The 24,027-nt window shown below is 32.7% G+C and overlaps 1 protein-coding gene across 1 annotated transcript; it reads right to left on the reverse strand.

Annotated features, from left to right (window-relative positions):
- Window positions 1–2,207: 2,207 nt before the first annotated feature.
- LOC105322454 (polycystin-1-like protein 2) lies at window positions 2,208–24,027 on the reverse strand. The gene is made up of 32 exons (XM_011421186.4): window positions 23,908–24,027; window positions 17,758–17,800; window positions 17,540–17,674; window positions 16,851–16,993; window positions 16,397–16,499; window positions 16,214–16,317; window positions 15,699–15,941; window positions 15,174–15,329; window positions 14,323–14,668; window positions 13,694–13,723; window positions 13,468–13,553; window positions 13,010–13,243; window positions 12,708–12,878; window positions 12,126–12,280; window positions 11,182–11,860; window positions 10,999–11,089; window positions 9,935–10,194; window positions 8,540–8,711; window positions 8,031–8,126; window positions 7,331–7,921; window positions 6,621–7,175; window positions 6,491–6,519; window positions 6,203–6,372; window positions 5,575–5,776; window positions 5,350–5,454; window positions 4,550–4,780; window positions 4,199–4,319; window positions 3,578–3,698; window positions 3,444–3,486; window positions 3,274–3,298; window positions 2,797–3,120; window positions 2,208–2,671 (listed from the first exon to the last, which is right to left on the reverse strand). The coding sequence occupies exons 2-32, from the start codon at window positions 17,798–17,800 to the stop codon at window positions 2,664–2,666; spliced, it is 5,772 nt and encodes a 1,923-aa protein (XP_011419488.3). The 5' UTR covers window positions 23,908–24,027; the 3' UTR covers window positions 2,208–2,663.

A 24,027-nucleotide genomic window follows, 5' to 3' on the forward strand; every position in this document is an offset into this window, starting at 1 on the left:
CTAAATATGAAACCAAAAAGGGACGCATGGCAAATCCACATTTCCGTTTTTAATAAAACAAAAAATTATATATGATAAATCATATCTACGAAAAGTTGTAAATAAATATGTTCTCTATGACCTATTATAATATTCATTTTGATATCTTAATCTGATCGCGAGGGAGGGGGAAGCATAAGTCTGTCATTTATTGTCCAGAGATGCAATACATGCATGTAACAATACGATTTATAAGGACGAAGAGATATTTAGTATTTTAGTATTCCAATGAAAAGGTCAACGCAGAGAGTGAATACAGGTACGATATTTTTGCACTGTGATCGTGGTAAAAATATTTTTGATGCATTTTAGGATATAAACATGCACGTAGCATCGTTTTTGAAAGGGGGGGGGGGAACTTTAACATCCTAAATCCTGAAAATCCTAATCCGTGGGGGGGGGGGGCAGCCCCCCCCCCCCCCGGCCCTCCTGATGCTACATGCCTGATAAAAAAATTAATACCAATAGTTCGAATTGTATGTATTGATACTAAAAGTAGTAACCATGCATGTGCACAGTCACTCAGACCGACGGACTTGCCCCGAGATTGGTTACGGCAACTTATTTATACAAGTAATGTACATTAATGTACATTTTTTTAAATAGAGAGGTTTAGCAGACCAACGTGTACGTGTACTTGTACGTGTAGGTTACAAGTTAGAACTACCCGTACCAGCTCAATTACTTTTCTTGTTTAGCAGTTGTAACGTGTACTTGTACGTTTAAATGTTTTAATGTAATTATGGATATCCTCTCCTACTAAGCTGAGAATGTTGGTTATAAACGAAAAGTAGGAATTCTGCATGTGTTAATATTATTAAACATCATTTATTATATTTGCACATTTTTATTTATCGCAAATTAATAAGATAACGGAGCCATTGCATGTTTTGGAGGAAGAGATGCGTGAAATAAAACGCCAATAACATATTAAACGCTAATGAAAATTTATGTTGGTAGATATCAGTATTCGCATTGAATATTCAGGCTTAAGAAAAGTTAACATATTTTTAAAAATTAATAGACAACTGGGAAACAGAGGCTACAAGTTCGACTTTACGGGTACTTTGCAATTTACACGTATGTTCATTCGGGTACATACGTGTAGAAATTCGTCATTACATAAACTGATGACGTAATGCACATATTTTCCGTTCTACACGTACACGTACGCGTACACGTTGGTTTGCTAAACCTCTCTAATATAATCATGTTTATCTTATTTCAATTTTTAAAACTTATTTTAGCAATTTATATAACTATTTGAAATATATAAGGTTATCTTAAATTGTTAATTTTTTTTTTACAAGTTATCATTAGCGTGGTCATCAAGGACATGATTATGAATATTTCATAATTTTTAAACAACCTATTTTTGGCACGTAACAAGAAACTTGAGTCCTGTACATGTACATGTATAATAGTTTTATAGTTATAATCTTGGATGGAGTAGGGGGTCCTTTTTAAGTTATACACGATTTTATACTTAGGACGCAAAAATAATGAATGGTTTGTGTTTTGAATACGTTGTATTCCATAGTAGGCAACCAGTTCAATTTTTTTTTTCACGAAACCATCAACAATTTCAATCAATATAGCTAAATTAATCATAGTCATTTCTTCATTTCCTTCTCTCTTTTTTGATGGCTTTGTCATGTTGTAAATTTTGAATTTACTGGGTGGCAGTAAATACAAAATTTACAACATGACAACAATTTTGTATTTACTGCCATCCGGTAAATTCAAAATTTACAACATGACAGCTTGCTCGGAGATAATGACCCTAATCGAGATTAAAATTTGTAATGTAAAATTCATTATTTGCAAACATGATGTTCTAAAGATTTGCAACGTGATGTTCATAAGATTTGCAATGTGATGTTCATAAGATTTGCAATGTGATGTTCATAAGATCTGAGATCTGATGTCCAATCCAGTATCAAGTGGAGGTCGAATCCATGCATGTAACTTCTACGTTGATCACCATGTTTTACAAAAATATTTTATTTTAAATAGTAAATACGAGCATAAATGAGCCCCATTCATTGGGAGATAGTACATTGGAGCCACATGTATATCATAGGCCGTTTAGTTTGGTGTTTGACAGATGTATATAGATCGACCTGCGGTTTTTTTTCTACACGAAGAACAACAATTTTTAAAAAAAATCACACATCAGCAGTATTTATTTCAACAAAATACAGTAAATTTTCTTCTTAAACATGATTTATACCAAAAGGGTTTGTAAAAACAATTGGTGTAAACTTTGAAATAGTTCCTGAATGATTATGAGGAATTATGTGCAAGATACATGTGCCAGTAACATAATATATTAATAATATATTGATCTAAAAAATCATAAATCAATTTAAAGACCTTTACTACATAAGAACAGCGACGTCTTGGTTGTTTTTGAACATTATAATTGAAATTGAAATCTAGATACAAATTATTGGCACTTCGGAGATAAAACATTTAATATAACTTACAAAAAAGTGAAAGGTTAAACAAAAAGAACAGATACACAATTAAAGATATGAATGACTCCCAGGCTTATAAACCGGTAGTTGTGAAAGGTTTTCTGGTTGTCAAATTTTTCTCACTTGGTTTCCATTATCCAAAGATTATGTGTCTGAAAAAAAATATACATGTATCGAATCAGACTATCGGGTTTCACAAAATGTTCTTAAAATTCGAAGTAATTATGTTCACTTTATATTTATTTTTATATAACACTCAATATATGAAAGAACATGCCTGGTAGGTAGGGAAGGTTGTATTCTCTGAGCAGCGAGACCAATGACGTCACGCCTGTTAATGTCGTCAACCCTTTCATCCACGTGGACAGAACTGCCAAACATTTCTCCTGATCAGTCATGGGGACTCTTATAATACGCCTGAACGAGCATCTGTCCAAATTGAAAACGTATTTCCGGTTCTCAACGGATATGAAAAACGGATTATAATATTCTTCAAACTTCGATGTTAAATTCACGGAACATTTTTCTGCCAGGTCTTTCCATTGCCTCCGGAATACCACGTTTTCGCTTAGTTTGGTAATTTCATTCACAAATTTTCCCTCTGTTAAAATAAGACTTGCAATTATTAAAATCACATGCAGAAGAATGATACTAATTGAAAGACATGACGATATTTTTGAATTAATGCCGAGGTTCTAAAATAAATCAAGTACGGTAGCATGAAATATTTTGATGTAAGGAAATAATAACGTACCTTGTGTAGTCCGTTCGACATGTCCCTGCAAAAGGTATATTAGATTATCGTATTATAAAATGTCAAATATTATAATTATGACATTTCGAGGTTCCTGGAAGTTTATTATGAAATCTATATTTCAGAGAACCTTTCAAATTTGGCGATATCAAAACAAAATGTTGACTCACCCATGGAAGCAAAACCTCCTTCACACAAAAAGCCGTCGGTGTTCTAAAGCAGAGAACAAAGAAAATGAAAAAAGTGACTTGAAATTTAAATAAACTTCAGAAAAATAACCCACAAAATCGCGATTGTCTCTTACTTTAGACTGATACTGGTCAGATGCAATAGGATTTTATCCAAGTCTACTTCCACTTTACACTGCAGTTTTTTCCATACAAAATTCTTTTCCCGAATCAAAACCCACAATTCCCTCGTAATGCCTGTAAATATAAACCTTATTCTGATAAATCAAACAATAATGGCAAATATTCAAGCAGTCCTTTATATATATATATATATATATATATATATATATATATATATATATATATATATATATATATATATATATATATATATATCAACATATTGATATTAGAGAATACAACTAGTGCATGGTTGAAAGGAATGCTTATTGTAAAATAACTAGGCGAAAGAGAGGAAGATAAACGACCAAGACCATTATGTGGTCATGAGCCTGCTGTAAAAAGTATAGTCAGGCTCCATTGTCGCCCATTTTAAAATCAGGTAACTCATTCCTCAACTTAAATCCTTTTAAAAAAAATTGCAATAATTTGTGGTCAATACTCAGACTTGAGGCTGAGTGTTGACTTGACTCGAGGAAAGTTGGTGACGGCGGGGCCAGATCAACTTTTACTTGGAATAAGGGATCGAAAAGAGTTTTATAAAAGTAAAGTGAAACATAATTGTAAACACAAACCAGGGAACACTGTTGTAGTTGGTTGAAAATTCAACGGCAAAGAGATGGTTATTTTCCCGGCAATTTTTCTTGTAGAATACAATTGCAATATTGGACATAATGCACCAAATGGTTTTTCAACCTGGAAAAACGGAGAAGACTATTATGTATTTACAAAACATCAGCGATATTATGGTTGTATGTAGAAAACAGAAATAAATCAAGAAAAATTCAAATAAAGACCCCCATCTCCTCAAAAAACTTGAAAAAATTTAACCCCTTACCTCTAAAATCGACAATTCGAACTCGAATATGACAGTAAATATAAAACCTAGCGTCAATTTAAAATTTTAAAAATGAATCTCAACTGACCATAAAAATTATATCTCCGTTTTCTTGAATGGAGTTTGCTGAAAAAGAGATGTTTATTCTTTTGTCCGTATGGAGCCGTATGGTGTTCTCTGGTTTGATGAGTCGGTGCCTCTCTAGATCCGGAAACTGTTGAAGTTCTCCGATGTCTAATTTGACAGATTCCTGCTGTACGAGGAAACAGTGCGTGGGGAGAGTGGGAAACCTACAGGAAAACACTCCCAGGGATTCGTTCTAAAAGTAATTAATTGTTTAATATTATTAGACATAACTAATATTGATTTCTGACTTCATTTAATTGTGGGGTAATGGACATTTAAGTCAATGATCATTTTATATCATTTCAATTTAGTTGAATAACTTTTCTTAAAAGATACAAATTATGTAAAATTCAATTTTGAATTTCTAATAGCTATAAGGATCCTTCACGCTTTTGAGAAACATCATTTCAATGTAATGAGGGTGTGAAGGCCCGTTGAAGCAACACAAGCTGTAATTTTCATGTCGAGAATTTTATTTCATAGCAACTAATTACTTCAATGACAAAATAAGAACAATCTTTATGATATCTGTTTTTCATGTTTGTTTTTATAGAAAAAGCTATCAAGAGAACCAGATCTGATTCGAGCCACATTACACTCTGACATCTTGAATCACCCTTAATTTTTCTTCCCAGTATGAAAATTCTACATTATACTTCAATTAATAAAAATGCTTTCTGTAAATTATCCAGAAAGTATTCGAATCTGAACACTTTTGTAGCCATAAAAAATCTTAACTTTGCAGGGCTGTTAGATATTTACCTCACGCAGAAGTTTCATCTGCCATGAACCCATGTTATTACTGCTGAACTGCATAATGTCACTTCCAACAACGGGTCTAAATTTTAAGGTGATGATGCATCCATTCTGCAAGTCAAAAATGACATACAAGTACGAACTCTTGGTTCCTAGTTATAAAAAAAACTTATAAATATGAACTATTTGTTCCTATGTTATAAAAAAGTATCACACATCCGACAAGTTTACCTTTATTTTTTGTGAATCTCCATTTATTATACTAAATTCAAACACATCTGACTTTGCCGATGCGCCATGCGGGATTTGAATACCACTGAACAAGTAATAGGGCGCAGGAACTTGGGTACACACAATTTCTGGGGCATCTTCCGGCTTCACAAAGGGAAGATACAAAATTATTTTCGTCGACTTAGTATGTTGGTCAAAAAATCTGTATGGAATTAAAAAAGAAACCTGTGTGAGATTGCTAAAATCATAAACAAATACTATAAACATTGGCTACATTTAGTTTTGTTCAGCAGTTGAGAATTAGCGAGTGAAAATGGGTACCTATATAATTAACTAGTACATGTGAACTACGGATTTGCAACATCGTGGATACGTTTATTGGCATATACTTCAACAAAAAAATTAAATATATCCAAGTTTACACGTTCATCGCTCGCAAAACTCTGTGTAAGTTGTTAACTCAATATATTACATTTCAGCATGCTTTAGAACCTCGGTGCCTCTTCCAAAAGTCGCTAATTATTTATCTTCTTACTTGCTTGCTTCAGATGTGAGCTAGCCATTAATATCTAACTTATATGCAGAGAAATAAACACTAGTCCTACGTCCTTAGTTAAGGCATACATACCTGTACTGAATGCTGTTGCTAAGAGCTGTAATGCTACATCCCAAAACCCTCCTCGTATACTTCTTTTTACACATGAACATCATCGTTGATGCATAAAAGGTCCACTCTATCTCCTCTCTTGCGATATCTTTAAATTTCTCATGTAAGGAATCAATCTTTTGCTCAACTCTCTGAAATGAAAAGACAGAAGTATAATATACAGACAGGTTGAACATTAGGTTTGAGAATAAATATTTACACATTGAATGCAATTAAAAAACCCAAAAGGAATACAAGTATATAACTTACCCTATATAGGGGGTTCTTTGGGTCCGATTCTAAAATATAGATAAAGTTATTTGATATTATAAACAAAACACAGCTTACACTCAGTTTATAAAAAGACAAATCAAAATCTATTAAAAATTGTTTCTCTTACGTAAACTAGGAAGGACAAGCTTTCGAATGACTTTGTCGACTCTCCACCAGAAATGATCATTAAGGTCTTGGTTAAATCGTGTAACAGTTGGTTCCACGTTTTCCTCGGTTTGTAGGAGTTTGATATAATAGAAGTTCCACGTCAGAATTCCAATGAAGACATTGATCCCAATTATAGACACCGAAAAAGCAAACAAACTAACGACAACCTGGGCCTGTAAGGACGACATCTCGACATTAAAACGGAAGGATATCATTGAAAGCAGCATTTGTAGCAGTGTTCTCAGTGAAGTAGGCATGCTTTTGAAATCGTCGACAGTAGAGCCAATGGTAAGGTACAGGTACGACGCAAATGCAACCAGACAAAGGGTGAGTAAGAAAAGGTAAGAAATTAAGTCAGTTTTAGCTCTAAATAAGGATCTTTGTAAGATAAACACATGATAGTTAAAGCTTAAGGGTTTTAAAAGTCGCAAAATGACTAGAAAGAACACGCAAGCAAGACAGATGCGATATATCTCGTCATAGATTTCCACTTCTTCAAAGGACACATAACCTCCTGCAACAGAAATTTTAAAGAGTAAAAAAAGAGTTTTACAAACTGTAAAATTTTGAACTGACCATATCAATATGTCAATTGTTTCGTTATCCAAATTTATCAACAGAATTTGTTTTTGTGCTTTGAATGATAGTATTTCTTGCAAATAAACTTACCATTGCTGTTATTAATATCATCAACAGCCTTAATTGTTTTGTCGATTCGAAGAATGAAGAATACAATAGAAAGTATCCCACAAAGTATTTCCGTCAAATCTATCCACATTCCAAAAGTTACAAAACATTTCTTTTTCAATTTAAAAACGTTTATTCCAAATAAAACCATCTTTACTAAGATGATAATCACAAAGATAATTTGAAGACAGAGAATTATGTAGTCCAATGGATACACATAAGGATATAGGTTTGACGATTTGGAAACTGTTTGCATCGCGATTGCACCGTATTCTGATATCTCGAACACGACTTTCAAGTGCGTAAAGAGCCTGCTATTAGCATTAAACGTGTTCGAATCTACAAATATCGCTCGTGTATTTCCGTCAATCCATGATTTATTCTTTAACTCGGTAACGTGTTGGAGAACAATAGACAGTTTTGGACCCAGCTGCATCTGATAGCCTCCTCCTCCGTAATGTGCGTAATGCCCAAAGTATGACAGGGCTTTAACTTCTTCTGGAGACTTATAGTGGAAACTGTAGTCTATCAGCTCATTTTCATCAAAGCACGAATCATTAAATTTCACCCAACCTAAAGAAGTAAATAGTTAGATTCAGAGCATCTATATTGTTTCAAATGAATAAATCAAAATAAAATTATACTTCCTTTTTTTCTAGTACAATATAAATAAATATTAGACCTGGACAGAAGTTCTCTGTAGATTGTGTTTCCATATCATAATCATTTGTACATCTCGTAACAACGTTTTGTACTTCCTTTGGTGCACTGCAGTTTCCTAAAAATATTTAAATGAATTTTAACATTGCACCTAACAAGCATGTAAGTATGATTCAATTTGCTTCTTTTTATTCTAAAGAAATTGATTGGAATAAGACATCATAGATCTTTTAAAACAAAAAAGAAACCTTAACAAAACAAGGGATAGAAAAAAATTATTTTCAATGATTTTTGCTAATGAATAAAGGAAATTATCACCCAAATAGGAAGCTCAAAATGATTGCCTACTTTAAAATTTGTTAAATTAAAAAATTAAAATTAAATTAAAATAAAAAAAAAATTAAATTAAAAGAACACTTACATTTAGAATGAAATTAAGACATGCTCTTTCTGTAACCGTTACACGTAAATGGCACATGATTTTTTATTTATATATTTACAAAACAAAATATATTCTATTCCCTGACATACCATACGAGCGGACCTGTCTTAGTTGAATTTTTGACATTCTGTAGTTGTATTGGTCGTAGGTAAACCTTTGCTCGTATGCTGTTCTCAGATCTCCATTGCCGTAAAATTTCGTCCACGTCCCGGGGATGTAATAGTCAAATAACCAAGTCCAAATATCATCAGTTGTATTCGCCTTAAGAGCAATCATATAAAATTATAACTTATCATCAGACTTAAAACAAAATGATTTGAAATTAAGAAGGTGGAGTGGTCGACTCAAGGCTTAGAGAACCGTCATCAAGCTAGAGCATTCTCAAAGAATCGATCAATTTTGCACTGATCACGTGAGTTTTGTTACATTAATGCTCCGTTCCATATGTTTAATTAACAACAAACGCCTTTTTGGTCTGGAGTAAGGAAATATTTTTTAAAAAGCCACAATCATCTGATCAAGATAACTAACAATTTAGGATTACATGTATGTAATTAGCAGTTAAGGATCGCCTTTTTTTATATATGTAAAAATGTCAATATTTTTAGTAAAAAAATGTTCTAAAAACACAAAATATCAGTATTATAAACAAATATTGAATACTCTATTCTTTAAATGATTGTAGGGTAGACATCAATGCCATACTCGTATTTTTTGATAATTTTGAATCTTCAATATTAGTCTGCAGCTGTGTAGTTCTAAATGGTCAAAAAGGCATCGTCATGTACTTGTGTGCACAATTTGCAAAAAAACGACATGTAAAAACCTCATATGAATATAGCATTTTTATCTTTTGACATTATTTTAAATCAGTTTTTGGCATACCAAGTTAATTCTAGGATTGTACATTTTCGATCCGAATATGTATAAGATGGCTGGAAAGCAGTGTTTCATTATATTTCATAAGCTCTTTTTTCTATTATTTGTTGATTTTAACCTACACCATGACACAATTAAATCTATGAAAAAAAATCCATTGATATACAAAAATGCACAGGATGAATGACCATCTTTAAGTCCTCCTTAAAGATAGCTTAAAGGTGTTTAAAGGTAGCTTAAAGACGATCTTTAAGCCACCTTTAAGCTATATGTGTTGCTTAAAGGTGGCTCAAAGAAAGCGGTAATATGGCTTAAAGGCAGCTTAAAGACTATCTTTAAGCCACCTTTAAGGACAACTTATAGGTCCTTAATGTCCAAACTTCTTTAAGCCACCTTTAAGCTACCTTTAAGCTACCTTTATTTGTTGATTTTAACCTACACCATGACACAATTAAAACTATGAAAAAAATCCATTGATATGCAAAAATGCATGGTCCATGAAAAAATATTTAGGAGTTTAGTTTAATAACACACGGTCACATTAAATTTTTCTCAGTTCTCCTGAATAGAAAAAATATAATATTAAAAAATTCAGGTATACATACCAAGAAACTGTCGTTAATGGAGAGCGACATGGCGTTATTCTGACGACAAGCATCCGTTGTGACATTGTGCGAGCAGATCATGGCCAGAAGAATCACATATAACACACAGAGGAGGCCGGACTTGAGGTGATCGGCTAATTCGTTGTCCAATTTAAACCTTTTCTTCTTGAGCTGCGCTTTTCTGTTATCTATCTTAGTACTTGGACAGGGATAGTAGTAGAACTTCATTTCGTATTCGTCAGCCTCTACGTTGTCGTCCTCTATTATAAGTACACGGAAAATGTTTGCTTTTACAGTGATATTGTTCTTATTTGCTGCCTCAAATAAAATACGTATGTAATACATATGAAAAACGTACGTTGATTCCAAATACATTAAACGTATGGCATGGATCACGCATGTCTAATACACGTGTAACTTACGTTTCACACATGTTCATCAACGTATGTTAAACATATGTGGTACTTAAATCATGTTAAACGTACGTGAGGTCACATACGTATCACACATGTTTAACGTATGTGATACTAATAGAATCATTCATTATTACGAGTGCGGGATAGTGAAATTCCACAGAGGGGACAAGATTCACGGTCTAGGACGAGGCTTTGCCGAGTCCTTGACCGTGAATCTTGGCCCCGAGGTGGAATTTCACTATCCCACACGAGTATATAATGAATGATTATTTTTCTCGCATTATATTACCTTAAAAAATGATGTTTGACAACTTTCTGTTATGACGTTCAAAAGATAACTTTGAGTTCATCCCTCCGCGTGCTTCAAATAGTGCAAGTCAAAATGAGAGCATACGACAGTTTTTTAAATTAAAAATATGATAAATTGTAATTAATTAAGCAAAATAATTACTTAATGGATAATCTCAATCCACCATTTTGCATTTCCCTACAGCAGACAACGTTTGTTTACGTTTTAAAACGGCGTAGTAATACACAATGTAAGACAGAAATATCTCACACTGCTGTCTCACACCAGACAAACCGATCTCACATCGGCGATAATGCGAGAATAATGTGTCGTTTTAAATGTTTACTGTGAAATGTTACCTTTTTTTCTTTTGTACACATCTCCCACGTCTGTTAATTTTCCCGATAATCTTTGTAAACAGCAGGCTATTAAGATGGCAAATAATATTACCTAAAATGATATGTGTTTACATTATCAAAACATTAAACTCATCACATACGCGAATTGTGTTTTTTTTACACATTTATAACTATTACAATTACCTTAACTGGTTCCAAAACAAAAACGCCTAAGACAGTTCCAAAGACAAAGGACAAAAGCCAATCGTTTGTCTTATCTGAACCAAACTCCAAAGAGTATAAAAATGTGAAAAAGCCTCCAGTTGCTACACAAATACCGATCAAACTGTACGCAATAAATAGGCTCCACCAAGGAAGCAGTTTTTTATTCTTTTTTGTGTCATCTGTTGACCCTTTTTCGATATCTTTTCCATTTCTGTATGTTGGTTTGAGTCTTCTGTTTTTGAAAATGGCAACAATGACTATGGATGGTATCAAGGTAATGAGAGAGGACATAAACCCTACAAAGAGTTGCTTATAGCTCAGCTTAAATGGACCCACTTCAACTGTTCTCAGAGTACTTGCTGTTTCCTTGTCTTGCTCCTCAGGGTCTGGTTCTTGATTGAACCACATCGCAGATGCCACCATAGATAGAAAAAGAAGCGCCATCAATGTCCATAACCTCTGCACTCTGGTGAATTGACTATAATTTGGACGTTTAGAAATCGAAAACCAAAGATGATCATCGAAAAAACCCTTTGTAGTTGTCTCTGTGAAAACAGCTTCCTTGGCCATAAAGTCCTTTGACAGGGGCTCAAGAGCAGCCCAAGTATCACAGTTACCATAGCGCTTAGATATCCATTGTCCACAGAGAAAAGTATAACTAAAATTATAAAAGGCGTTCGGCTCAATGATTTAAAAAAACAACAAACTGAATACAGATTTTAAAACTCCTAGCAGTAAAAATAAAAATAGTGATGGAGTTTCATTTAAGGTATACTTTCTATGGTACATTGTGTTTTCATTGAATGTTATTATATGTTACTTTATTGTATTTCTTATGGTGATTCCTGAGATTATTTGAGATGTAGTTACTTTCTAAATACATGTACATGTATATGACAAAGCCAATGGCCAGATAACACTACCTTTCATCAGTAGATAAATCTATGACAATAACTTTTGATAATTTCCAATCAGGTGACTTTCCTTTGCTGTCGGTCCATATCGTTAACTTTTTCAATTTTCCTAAATCGGTATTAGTCTTCAGAAGAAAGTTGCTACATGTTCCACTTCTGAAGTTCTAATAAATGACAATGTCAACATTTTAGCAAAAAAAGAATGGTTTAAAATATTTAAATGAATATTTTTTAAATAAATTTTAAAAAGACATGTACATTGTATTTTCAGCTACTGTAAAAGTGGTTTTTTATGCTCTTGGTCAAGTAACCGCTTTTTAAAGTCAAACAATATGCGTGGTTATAAATACGCGGATGCATGATGTAACACTCTAAAGTTTCGATTTTTTTGCTACACGCGCGGGCAATTTTACGCAGTTTTCAATGACATAATCATTACAGATTTCCTCTATGCGTAAATAATCACTATTACAATATGCATAATTTTAATATCATAAAGAATTGACCGTTACATTTATTGTCAAGGTAACTCCAGAAATTGACCAATTTTTTCATCTTTGTGTTAAGTTCTATCCTGTTATTACAATATACCTGGCGTTGTGAATCAGATAAAATACGGGTATCTGTGGATCCATTGGATCCCTCCAGAATGAAGAATGGTGTTGCGGTCATTATACGAGATGATCTTATAGCAGTGAATGCGGATATGCTGTATTCAAAAGTTTCCTCTTTCTTGTTATCGACCAATGGCAGGTAATCCCACTACAGAATTATCAAAACTACTTTCATATGTTTCATCATTTACTTTTGGTCATTTTTTTGTTTGAATGCTTAATCTTTGTTTTTTATTTGATTGAAAACGCAAAAAAGAATTTATTAAAAAAAAAACTTACGTATAGTTGGTCTTTATTGTCCAATCTTCGCAAGAGGACCGTTAGGATTATGACCAATATAAACAACACTACAAAGGTGATCAGGACCTGTGGCGTTTCTGTGATACGCTCAAGAAAATTTCCAAATATGGCTTTAAAATCAATTGCGGCTGGTGCTATCAAAAGTGTGTTTGACGCAAAAGTTCCAAAAAATGTGCTTTTGAATTTCATATGGTTTCCTTCAGCTCTGTCAATCTTTTAAAGAATAAAAAGTTGTGACGTGACGAGAATGATATTCCAAATATACAGTTTGTAATTATTCAAAACGACAAGGCTTCCTAAAACCTGAATTTAAGTTTTTTTTTTTTAAAAAAACCTTTATCTTAAAAAACCTTGATTATCTATATCCAGTTGTTTTGCTAAATTTCGTCTTGTCAACATTTTGTTTTGAATTTCAATTTGAATGGATTGAGTTTTACCGAGGCACTCTTTGGATCCTCCCATGATGATCCGCCCAGTTCTGATAAAGTTAGTTCTTGCATTCGAAACTCATGGGCAGCTGATGCTGTGAACATAGTTTATCATATAAAACAGGTATTCTTTTTTATAAGAGAAATATGGAGTAAACATTGGCATGCATTACATTTTGATAATTTGTAATAATGAATAAAAGATAAAATATATTGTATAAAACATAAGTGTTACCTTGTCTTTTCTTGCGTTTTGCTACGTCATCTGAAAGGAGTTTTAGTTAAAATAACACATGTCTACAGATGATTACTCTTTATTTTATATTCACCAAAGAACAATATTCAAACTGATGACAAAACTACGAATGGAAGGCTTACGCTGTTCATTATCACACTGTTTTCACTGGCGTCGGAAGCAAATTGAAAGTGTGGGGGGGGGGGGGGGGTGGCTAGACTAATCCTCAGGAATATTGAGAAAAAAAGTTATTCCCAAAATCATGGAAATCTTAATCCGTAAGGGGGGGGGGGGGGGAAGGGGGTATGCCTATACTTCCTAAAGAAAAGAAAAATTACTTACCCAAATTTTTCCAAATTTTTTTCCCCAAAATCATGAAATTCCTAATCCGGGGGGGGGGGGGGGGGGGGGGGGGCTAGTATGCTTCTGAATCCAACTTCTCAATCTTTCAAGGTAAATTTAGGAACAATAATCTTTCTTGCGAGAAAAAGTGGGGGGCTGAACCCTCTATCATGCTATGTTTCTAGTGGATAGGTATAACTTTGCAAAAAAAGTGGGGGGGGGGGGGGGGGGGCTAAGCCCCCACTAGCCCCCCCCCCCCCCGGTTCCGACGCCTATGGTTTTCTTACCTGCACATTTGAGAGTGAGAACAAGTGGGTCCAGGTATCCCCCTCGAGCGTACTTTGTATTGTAGACTGTTATCTGGAGCCGCTGATCGATAAAGGTCAGAGGAAGCTCGTATGGATATTGGTACAGAACCTTATTAATACCTTGAGTTCTAACCCTCATGTCGTATTTTCCTTTAGTTGGTAATCCCGTGTAACCAAACAAACCGAACATTTCACAAACCGTTTGTGATTTTATGTTGAATTCTATCACATAGGAAGGGTACGTTTCGTTCTTGAATGCTACAAAGAAGGATCGGCCGTCTGAAAGCCTCGTCATCTCTTCCCAAGTATCTGTAGATGAGAAAATCTAAAAAAACAACAACAAAACCATTACCAAGGGTCAATTAAAACTATACTATGAATAGTAGTTATTTGAAGATCATGTGTTTCAGATCGCCTGACCGTCACTTAAATCATCGACTTTCACTTTTTCTTTATATTAATGTTTAAACTTGAATTTTGAAACAATTTTGAAACAAAATTCAACTAATAATTTTTTTCATACAATCAAGTAAACGTTGCTTAATATTTTAACAAGTTTTATCTTATTCGGTCATCAATGTTTACTTTTACTTTTTGCTTACATTCGTGTTTAAAAATAAAGAAAAAGAAGGAAATTAACAATTTTCCTTCCAAACCTTACTTAACTTTCAGGCGACCTGAAACAGACTTATTTTAAAATTTGCCTCACAAAAAAGAAGAATCATTCGTTCTGGATATGTGTTACGCTAGCAGAACTACTTGTGACTGTGAAATAGTCATCGCAGTTTTATCTGGATTTAGTATGAAAAAGAATAAGGTTGTTTTTATACCTTTGTCATATCCAGAGTCATATCAACTGGGTCATCTTTGTCCCGTAGCTCTATCCGCTTTCCGTTTTTGTCCGTCACAAATACCTTTAAAACCCCGGAGTCGACAGCGTCTTTATTGTTTACAAACCCATACGGACTCTTATGATAAGTCAAAACCTTTAAAAAAGGACTGAATTTCGTAAGTTTTCAATGGAATTTGTTCTCCTTTTTCATGCGATATATTAACAATTAACACTTCCAATATATGTAAATGGCTGCCATACTTTCAATGAATGTAAATCGTAAATGAAATTGAAGATGAAAAACATTTAGTTTTAACTTAAAAGACTTAAAACGAAAATTAATATTGAACTAATTCGCTTTATAACACTTTTACTTTATTATAACTTTATTAAGTTTATTTATTGTTATTTATTATAACTTTTTTTTATTATTATTTATTATGATTAAACTTTCATATTGCTGCACAAAAACTTAAGGTCTTATAATCTCTGACAATAAATAAACATTTGATTGAGTTCTTACACAAAATGCCAACATTTTGTTTTTGTTTTTGTCTTGGAATGTCTCATAGTAGGGAAGAGTGACAGAACCATACTGTGTTTGGTAATGAAACGGTAGATCTTTGCCCTTAGACTTGAGGATCGTAAAAGAGATAGTGTCTTGGAGGTCAAACGTGTTCATCTGACCTTCCTCTACGTCTGTCATAACCATAACACTAGTGATATCTATAACATTATCCTCTGCAGTGTCCAGTAGTATAGGATACTGAAATAGAATACAGACAGGTAGGACTTTATTCGTGTATAGTATTAAATGCTAAATCAGGATACATACAGATATGATATTAATACCATACGATACAGAAACATGATACATAACGTTATGATATCAATAGTATAGGGTACTAAAATAAAGACAGCCAGGACATTGTCGTGATTCTATCAACAAATCAGGATGTCACAATGGTGAATGGTAAAGACAATCGATTCGCTGATCTCATGTTATATGCATAAAATTTTAATGAGCCTGGTTCTTACATCAGTTTGCTTTATATCTGTCGACGACGAAGAACAATTTGCAGCATGATTGCAACCTTTGTCGTTAAGTATTGTCACGATGGTTGTCAGTATCTTCACATAGTCTAAATAAAAAACAAGGAAGTCGATATCAATGTAAACAAAAAAGAGGAAGTCTCGTAAACTAATTAAAATGCAACGAACCTTCTATCAGAGGTAAAAAATCAGCCTCGTCCATGTCTTTATTCTTTTTGGTTTCATGTCTCACTTTTGAAGTAACTATACCCAATACTTGATTCGTATAATTCTGCGAGAAGAAAAGAAAATTTAGTTGTTAATATATATCGTCATTTATTTGATTTACTATATAAATTCATATTTGCTGGTGCTTTTTTTATTGCTTTTTTGCGGCTAAATAACTTACTAACTAAGAAGGAAATGTTTTCGTGGAGGATTTTTTAAACTGTCCTAATTGTAAGCTTTACAATAAACGGTATACTAAAATCGCTAAATTTTACACCTGCCAAAATAATCTAATATATGATTTGTAATAACTTGTGTGTGTAAATAGTATGAAAATAATAATAATAGTCAGAAAGCAAATGAAATTCGTGTACAGACAAAATTTTAAAAAAGGTTTAATTGCATAATTGCATACCACTGTTCTCGTCAGTTCGTAGTCCCAGTAACTGTGCTCTTTCATAATCCGCATGACTTTTGCCGTATCTACTCTTGCCTGTATATTGTCATAATGTGTTCCATTGTATTCTTCCAATTCGGTTATCATTTTTAACATCCCGTCTGTTAAAAAAAGATATACATAACCTTTCATCTTACGATCGATCTATTATCAAACATTATGCTTTAGAGATGAATCTGGGTGATCAATAAATTACCCAACAATTCCACCTAAACTTTTTTAAAAGAATAATTCGGGCTTTAAAGTTGATTAATTTTCTTTAATTTTTTTTTGCAGTTTCAATTACATGTGCGATTTATTAACCAAGCGAGGATCAGTTTTAAAATAAAGTATCACTTTCTTCTTGAAAATGGAGCAAGAGTATGTTAAACTTGTTTCACAAGCTTACTCGGTAATGCTTAGAAAAACATTTAAGCTGGTAATGCTGACAGTTTTCGTGTTTTCCATTGTAATTTGATCCAAGGATTTTAATCTTCATTGAAGTGCAATATCTAATAACATATTGTATTGATGAGATCATTCACCATGGATTTACGTATATATCGTAAATAGATGTCGACAAACATTAATTAAACAGTTTAGGGTCCTATATGAATGTCTAATTGCAATAAATCAGTGTATGTTAACTCAGTTAAGACAACACTCACTTTTTCTACACCTTTTCCCCCAAAATCCTTCTTTACACGTGCATGTTGCATTGGGATTGTTGAAGCACGTGCCGTCGTGGTCACAGTAGCCAGCCGCCTCGAAGCACTGAAGAGATTCTACGACCACAACTACACCTAGACAAAATTAAATTATTCATTGAATCCAAATCCACATGGTCAAACGAAACAAATAAGACCAACTACGAATATATACTTACAGAGTCCTAGAAATACCAGAGCAATGGCTACCTCAGGCTTCATCTGAAAGATACAAAGAGAATCAGGCTTCTGGGAATATACAGACCCGAGAAAATCTGTTATTTCATTACTATTTAGACTTGTCATTGCTTTACACAGGGTTCTGGGGTGCCAATGTGTGTTACCTCTTTAATACATGCATAAGAGTCAAAATTTCTAACGCCAAGGGAAGTGTTTGTATGACAGTATTCCTAAATTTCATTATTTTGACCATGACATTAATTAAATATGAAGAATAAAGAATATGAAAGCATTTAAAAAATTCAATCAATACTTATTTAAGGGCTTTATGATAAAATCAAAAAGATTCAGGTACCCTACGATATAACATTAATACCAAGTGCGTTCCCAATTTGTACTAATCACAGCACGTTATAAAAATTCTACAACTGAATAAAATAAACCTTTGTGGAACGAAATTCGGATGCTGAAGAACGTTCTTACTCTTGGCTTTATACCGTCCCGTCCATAAAGGTCATTGATGTGTTCTAGAATGCGCCGTGCAGTAGCGCGTGCTGCGCGGTGTCTCTCAGATAGGTTGCTTACCCTAATGTAGCTTTGTTTCATGACATTTCGGCCTTCACGGTAAGTCTTCAACACTTCCGGTTACATTGAATTTTCGTTCACGCCTAGAATGATTTTATGGTGTCTGTCTGTGATGAATATTATGAATTAAGAATAACTGTTTTATCGTTTAGGACATCATTTTTTATAGGTTAAAAGTAGATTAAGCAAATATTTTGAAAGGAACCAATCCAATTGTGAACCCCGCTCTGTTTGGACCACTCCAACTAATCTTGAAGATTCTGGGACAGACATGCATCGCATTTTTCTCTCTTGGTTTAATGATTTTTTATAATCAGTTAAAGGTAGAGAATCGATCGAATGAAAAATCCGTTTGAAAAACACGTTCGAAAAACATATCGAACATGCGCTTCACGCTTTTCATCAAATACAGTCATGATTGAGTAATTATTTACCCGATTATAATTTTTTTGGCATGAACACTTGAACATTTTAAACAGCAGTCGATAGAGGCAACGTCTTAAAAACTGACGTGAAAGTTTTGTAAATATTAGAAAAAATAAAAGTGTGGCCTTAAAAATTTTGACCAGCAAAATTTTCCCATAAAATTTAAAGGGTACCTTCAATGCAGGTGTTTATGGCATGACGAATTCAGTTGATTAACAAAATATTCAGAATTATAAAGACATTTTGTTTACAAATCCAGAACATAATTTAGCATAATTTCTCTGTATTTTGCGGAAGCCAAATTAAAACTTTATCTATAATAGTAATAAGTTGACTAAACACAACTTTTAAAATATACATATGTAATATGCAGGCTTATGTAATCTTGGAATGTACAAAACAATGATATGATTCCGACTTGCTTTTCATATTATTTTTCTAAAATCTGAACCAAATTTGTGGATTCGAAAGCCCATTATGGAGAAAAGTCTAGTACTACATCTATGTATCAGTATCCACCAGGGGAATTACTACTATATAGACAGTTTTCCGGAGAGAAGCTACTATGGGGAAAGCTGGTACATTGTATACAACACCGGTCAATTTTTTATATGATGGAGACCTTTTAAAAGATTCATCATCCTGAAAACTTGCGATCACATAACTACTTACCGAGATATTTGGGGAAAACACGATCTCACACCTGAACGATTTTTTAGCAAACCGTTTTTAACACCCTAATTTTTCAAAAGTTCATCTTTTCACGTGATATATAAAACATGTGGAATTGTGTAAAAATGAAAAAAAAAATGGTGAATTACGGGTTTTTGCGTAAGCACATCTTTTTAAAGAACGTTAAAATAGCCATTTTGAAGCGGCACAACTCTGTTATTTTGGCATCGATTTTAATGCGATTTTTTAAAATTAAATTCTGGAAGATAATTTTTTTTTTAGGAATTTATGCCGTTTATCTCCTTCCTTCGCCACAGTGGCCCTCGAACTGCAAACACGAACCACTCAATATAAGAGCAAACATTTCATTCACGATCAGACCCCCACGACCCAATACCAATACTACACGGATAATCAAATTGCTTCGATTAGGTCACAAAAACCCCCTGAATAAGCTGGGAAGTATATTGGAAAAATACTGAAAATTAATTTGAGTTAAATAACTTAAATAATACCCCGCAGTTATCTTCTTAAAATACTAGTAAACCAGCTTGTACTTTTATTGTTTAGTATCGGACCAATAGAAGTGCACCAGCGGGGTGTCTGGTTAAGTAAATAGACGCAATATGAAAAGTCCTCAATCCATTATCAAATAATGAAGTCATTTTTATTTTTTTTAAGCTTTGTTTAAATTGAGTAATTGTTTAAATTACTAATTTCTTTTGGACAGTAGAAACTATGAAAATATAATGAAAATCTTAGGTTATCCTTAGAAGAGAGAATGTGTGCAGTTTGTGTACAATTTGCTAAATACCAGAAAAGAATATATTTGCACAAGTTAATTCTAAATAATGTGTGGTTAATCGAGAAAGTCTTATTCGCTCATCATATTCATCGTATGACATAATGAACAATTTGAAAAACGTTGTACATACAATTTGTATGGTACAATGTCAGGTATGTAATAAGACACAGAAATATCACATGTAAATGTAGAGAAAACAAATTATGGAATAGTGTTGCTATTTTAGAAAGCTAAAAATTTTTTACACTTTGGAGACTTAATTATTGTATGAAATTATAAACAAAGGGGTTTTTCCCACTAATATTTTATTGGATAATAATGTCATATACAAAATCGAAATGGATATGTAATTAGGCAAACACATGATTTCCCAAGGACATGCGCAATGAGGTTGGTGTGGCTCTTCGCTCATCAATATTCATGAAAAGGTATTTCTTTACTGGCAGAAAAATAAACAATCAAAAAAAATACATGTATATCAATGCAACGAGATGGAATTCACCATTGTACATTTGTAAGTTATAGAAAAAAGGTAACTTTTATCAGTAAAGAAACGCATCAGCCTTCACTGTCATTCAAAATCGACGCAAATTATAGCGTGTATAGCTTTAACGGAGACAATTGTCCAGAGTTTGATAAATTCTGTTATTTGATATAGATTTTATCTGTCAAGAATAAATCATATTTGAACATAATTATTCCTAATATGAAAATTTAAATATTCGGTGAAATGTGTAGACTTCCATTTTAAAGAATGATGTAATTTTTCAAAAAAAATTAAATATAGGATTCTTCGTTTAGTTAAAAGGCATATGGCAAAAAAATTTTGATCATCGGATTTTCTTTCCTATCAGAATGCTTATATCCTTATATTCATCAAGAAAAAAAATCGTGCAGGATATTCATAACTTTTGCCAGTATATGTAGCTTTACTCCATACGTTGAAATATTTCTCTCTTAGAAATAATGGTTACGTTAATTTGGCACAAAAAATTATTTGTGCGCTTTTTTATTCACCTTCCTATTTCCCCGTTGAAAGGAAGTAGTATCAATAGTTATATTTCCGTGCGAATTGAGGGTCGGTAATCATGTATGTAAACAGAAATGGAGGAATATAATATAGTTCATTCTATCTAACATGCACTAATTTACACAGTGTAATCTACAAATCGCTTTTCCACAAATACAAAACATTTTAATGAAAATAGAATTTTTGAAAAGCTTTTCCCTTCAATTGTTTCAATCCAGGCCGACGTTCCAAATTTAATATTCAATTTTCTTAGATGTATTTAATGTATTGGTTTCCAATACTTAGTTACAATACTGTATTTACTTAAAGTAATGATTAAATTTGAGACTGCTTGAGTTAATTGCTATATCATATGGAAATGCATTCATCTCAATAGATACATGAAAGATAAACAAATCAGAATGCTATGTCTATTATTTTATTCTGCATCGAAATTTTCAAACATAACCACTGGATTAAAAAGGGGCTTATGCAATTTTGTCACCAGTATTTAAATAGTAGAATTATAAGAAATCAATTTAAAGAAGCTTTCTTCTAATAATCATTACACAAAAAAGATAATTATATAATTGTTTCCGCGCGATCGAAGTATGCAATCAGAAACCATTCAAGTTGAAAGTGTCTAACGCTTTGAACTACAATTGTAGCAAATCGTTTTTTGTAGCAGAAAAACAATACTAGTTTGTTTCTGCTTAAGGTAGAAAAATAATAATCATTTAAAACAAAAAAGGATCCTTTTAGCGTAGATTAAATGGCTTAAATGGCTACCACACGTTTATCTGAATCGGAATCGGGAAGCACATGTTAAAGTTCAGAGGCACTGAGATCGTAAAGTTGTCGGCATTCAGGAGGTTTTACTAAGTAAAAATGTATAAAATCTTTCTTAATGCTGGTGCCTCATTAAATATATATTTTTTTAAAATTGAATGAAAAAGACAGTAACAATTAATATGCTAATCTGGAAATTCACGCGATACCTAAATTAAGTTAATACCTTAATGTCCTACTACTTTTAAACGTATTCATTGCTAAGTTATTGGTTAGATGATCTAACTATAATCAACAAATGTTCTTTAACAGCATTTTGAATCTCAATCTCTCTCTCTCTCTCTCTCTCTCTCTCTCTCTCTCTCTCTCTCTCTCTCTCTCTCTCTCTCTCTCTCTCTCTCTAAATTTAGATCAAGTAAAAGGCAAGGAACCCTGTTTAGACCCAAGATAATACAGTTTTCATGACGTATTTCATATGATAGGTTTAAACGATATATATTTAGTATTTTTTTTCATCTAAACAATGAAATGCCATTTTTGGTGATTCATGCAAGATATGAAGGGACGACATTGCAGAAAAGATATTACCCGCGTTGGCAGGTTATGCAATTTTTTCTGCATTTGCTACCCTCATGACCCGCATGGGTCACTTAAGAAAGCGTTTTATTGCTTTATTGCTTACTTTATTACTGTTTTCAATACATATATTAAAGATAAATGGTTAGCATTTTTATCTCAGAGAGATTTGTCGATATAAAAATTTTTACTAACGTCTCTGATGCCAATTAAACTAATTCAGTTTCGACGAATCTGGCTGAGATTATTTTTATCCTAATAAATGTAGCAAGAGTGATTAACTTGCAAATTGATTTAATTTCATGAAATATTTAGTTGAAATATTTGTTATTATTTCTCAATTTCATTACTGAAATTTTTTACCCTACGCAAAACCCTTTTATAGGTATGATATGATTAAATCGTATGGCAGTATTTTTTATATTTAAAAAAAAAAAACCTGTGTAGGTCTAACTTTTCTCTCTTGTTTTAAAACTTACCACTATCTTCTATAAAAGAGATAAATAAACTTCATTCTTTCTTCAAAACGTTTGATTTGAATGTTAGAAATAATTTTTTTACTAGAAACTAATTTTTATTCCGGAAAATTTGTCAGCGAAAATTATATTGTCCGTTTATTCTTTCAGTAAATGACTATAATTACAGCACAAGTGTAATGCCCGTAGTTTTACAACGGCGGGATGCTTTTTTATATTGATAAATCTAATGGAAATATTAACATAAGATACTGATGTGAAATGTATCCCATTATTTTATGCCTTATATTGTCAACTGCATAATGACCGCACTGTTTACTGATATTCCTCAGTTCTGATTTTTTAAAAATTTGATTTGAACATATTTTATTATGCAAATATACATTTAAATAAATGGATTAGGCAGCAGGCAATGCCTATGTAAACGTTCAAATCATTAAAAACATACGAAGCTCAAACAATAATCAGAACAATTACTATACAGTGAAGAATGAACGATGTAAACCTACATTGAATTTTCATACCTCTTTCATGAATCTTATAATTCAATGAAATTTACAGGCATTTTTTTTGCTTTTACATTTTTTGTTCTCATTAAAACTTTCATTTACTAGATATTTTATAAGCATTTTAGTTTTAAAATATTCAAAAGAAATGAGATAGTTTTTATAATTTTATTTATTAAAAAAATGACGTAAATGAAAATTAAAATAAATTTTGATAGAAATACGATAAAAGAATAATAAAATATATCATATCATTTTTGACGACACAACCTCCTAAGAAACTTGTAATGATAAATCATACTTACTTGACTCTCTGTAAATCACCGGAGCTGACAGAATATCAGTGCTAGTTAAGCATAGGCGGCGCATTCCTAATCTATTTGGCGAGTTTCAAAGAGCTTCTCATGTATAAATAATGAACCAAG

This window comes from Magallana gigas, chromosome 3 (assembly GCF_963853765.1).
Source record: "Magallana gigas chromosome 3, xbMagGiga1.1, whole genome shotgun sequence".
Classification (NCBI taxonomy): Eukaryota; Metazoa; Mollusca; class Bivalvia; order Ostreida; family Ostreidae; genus Magallana; species Magallana gigas.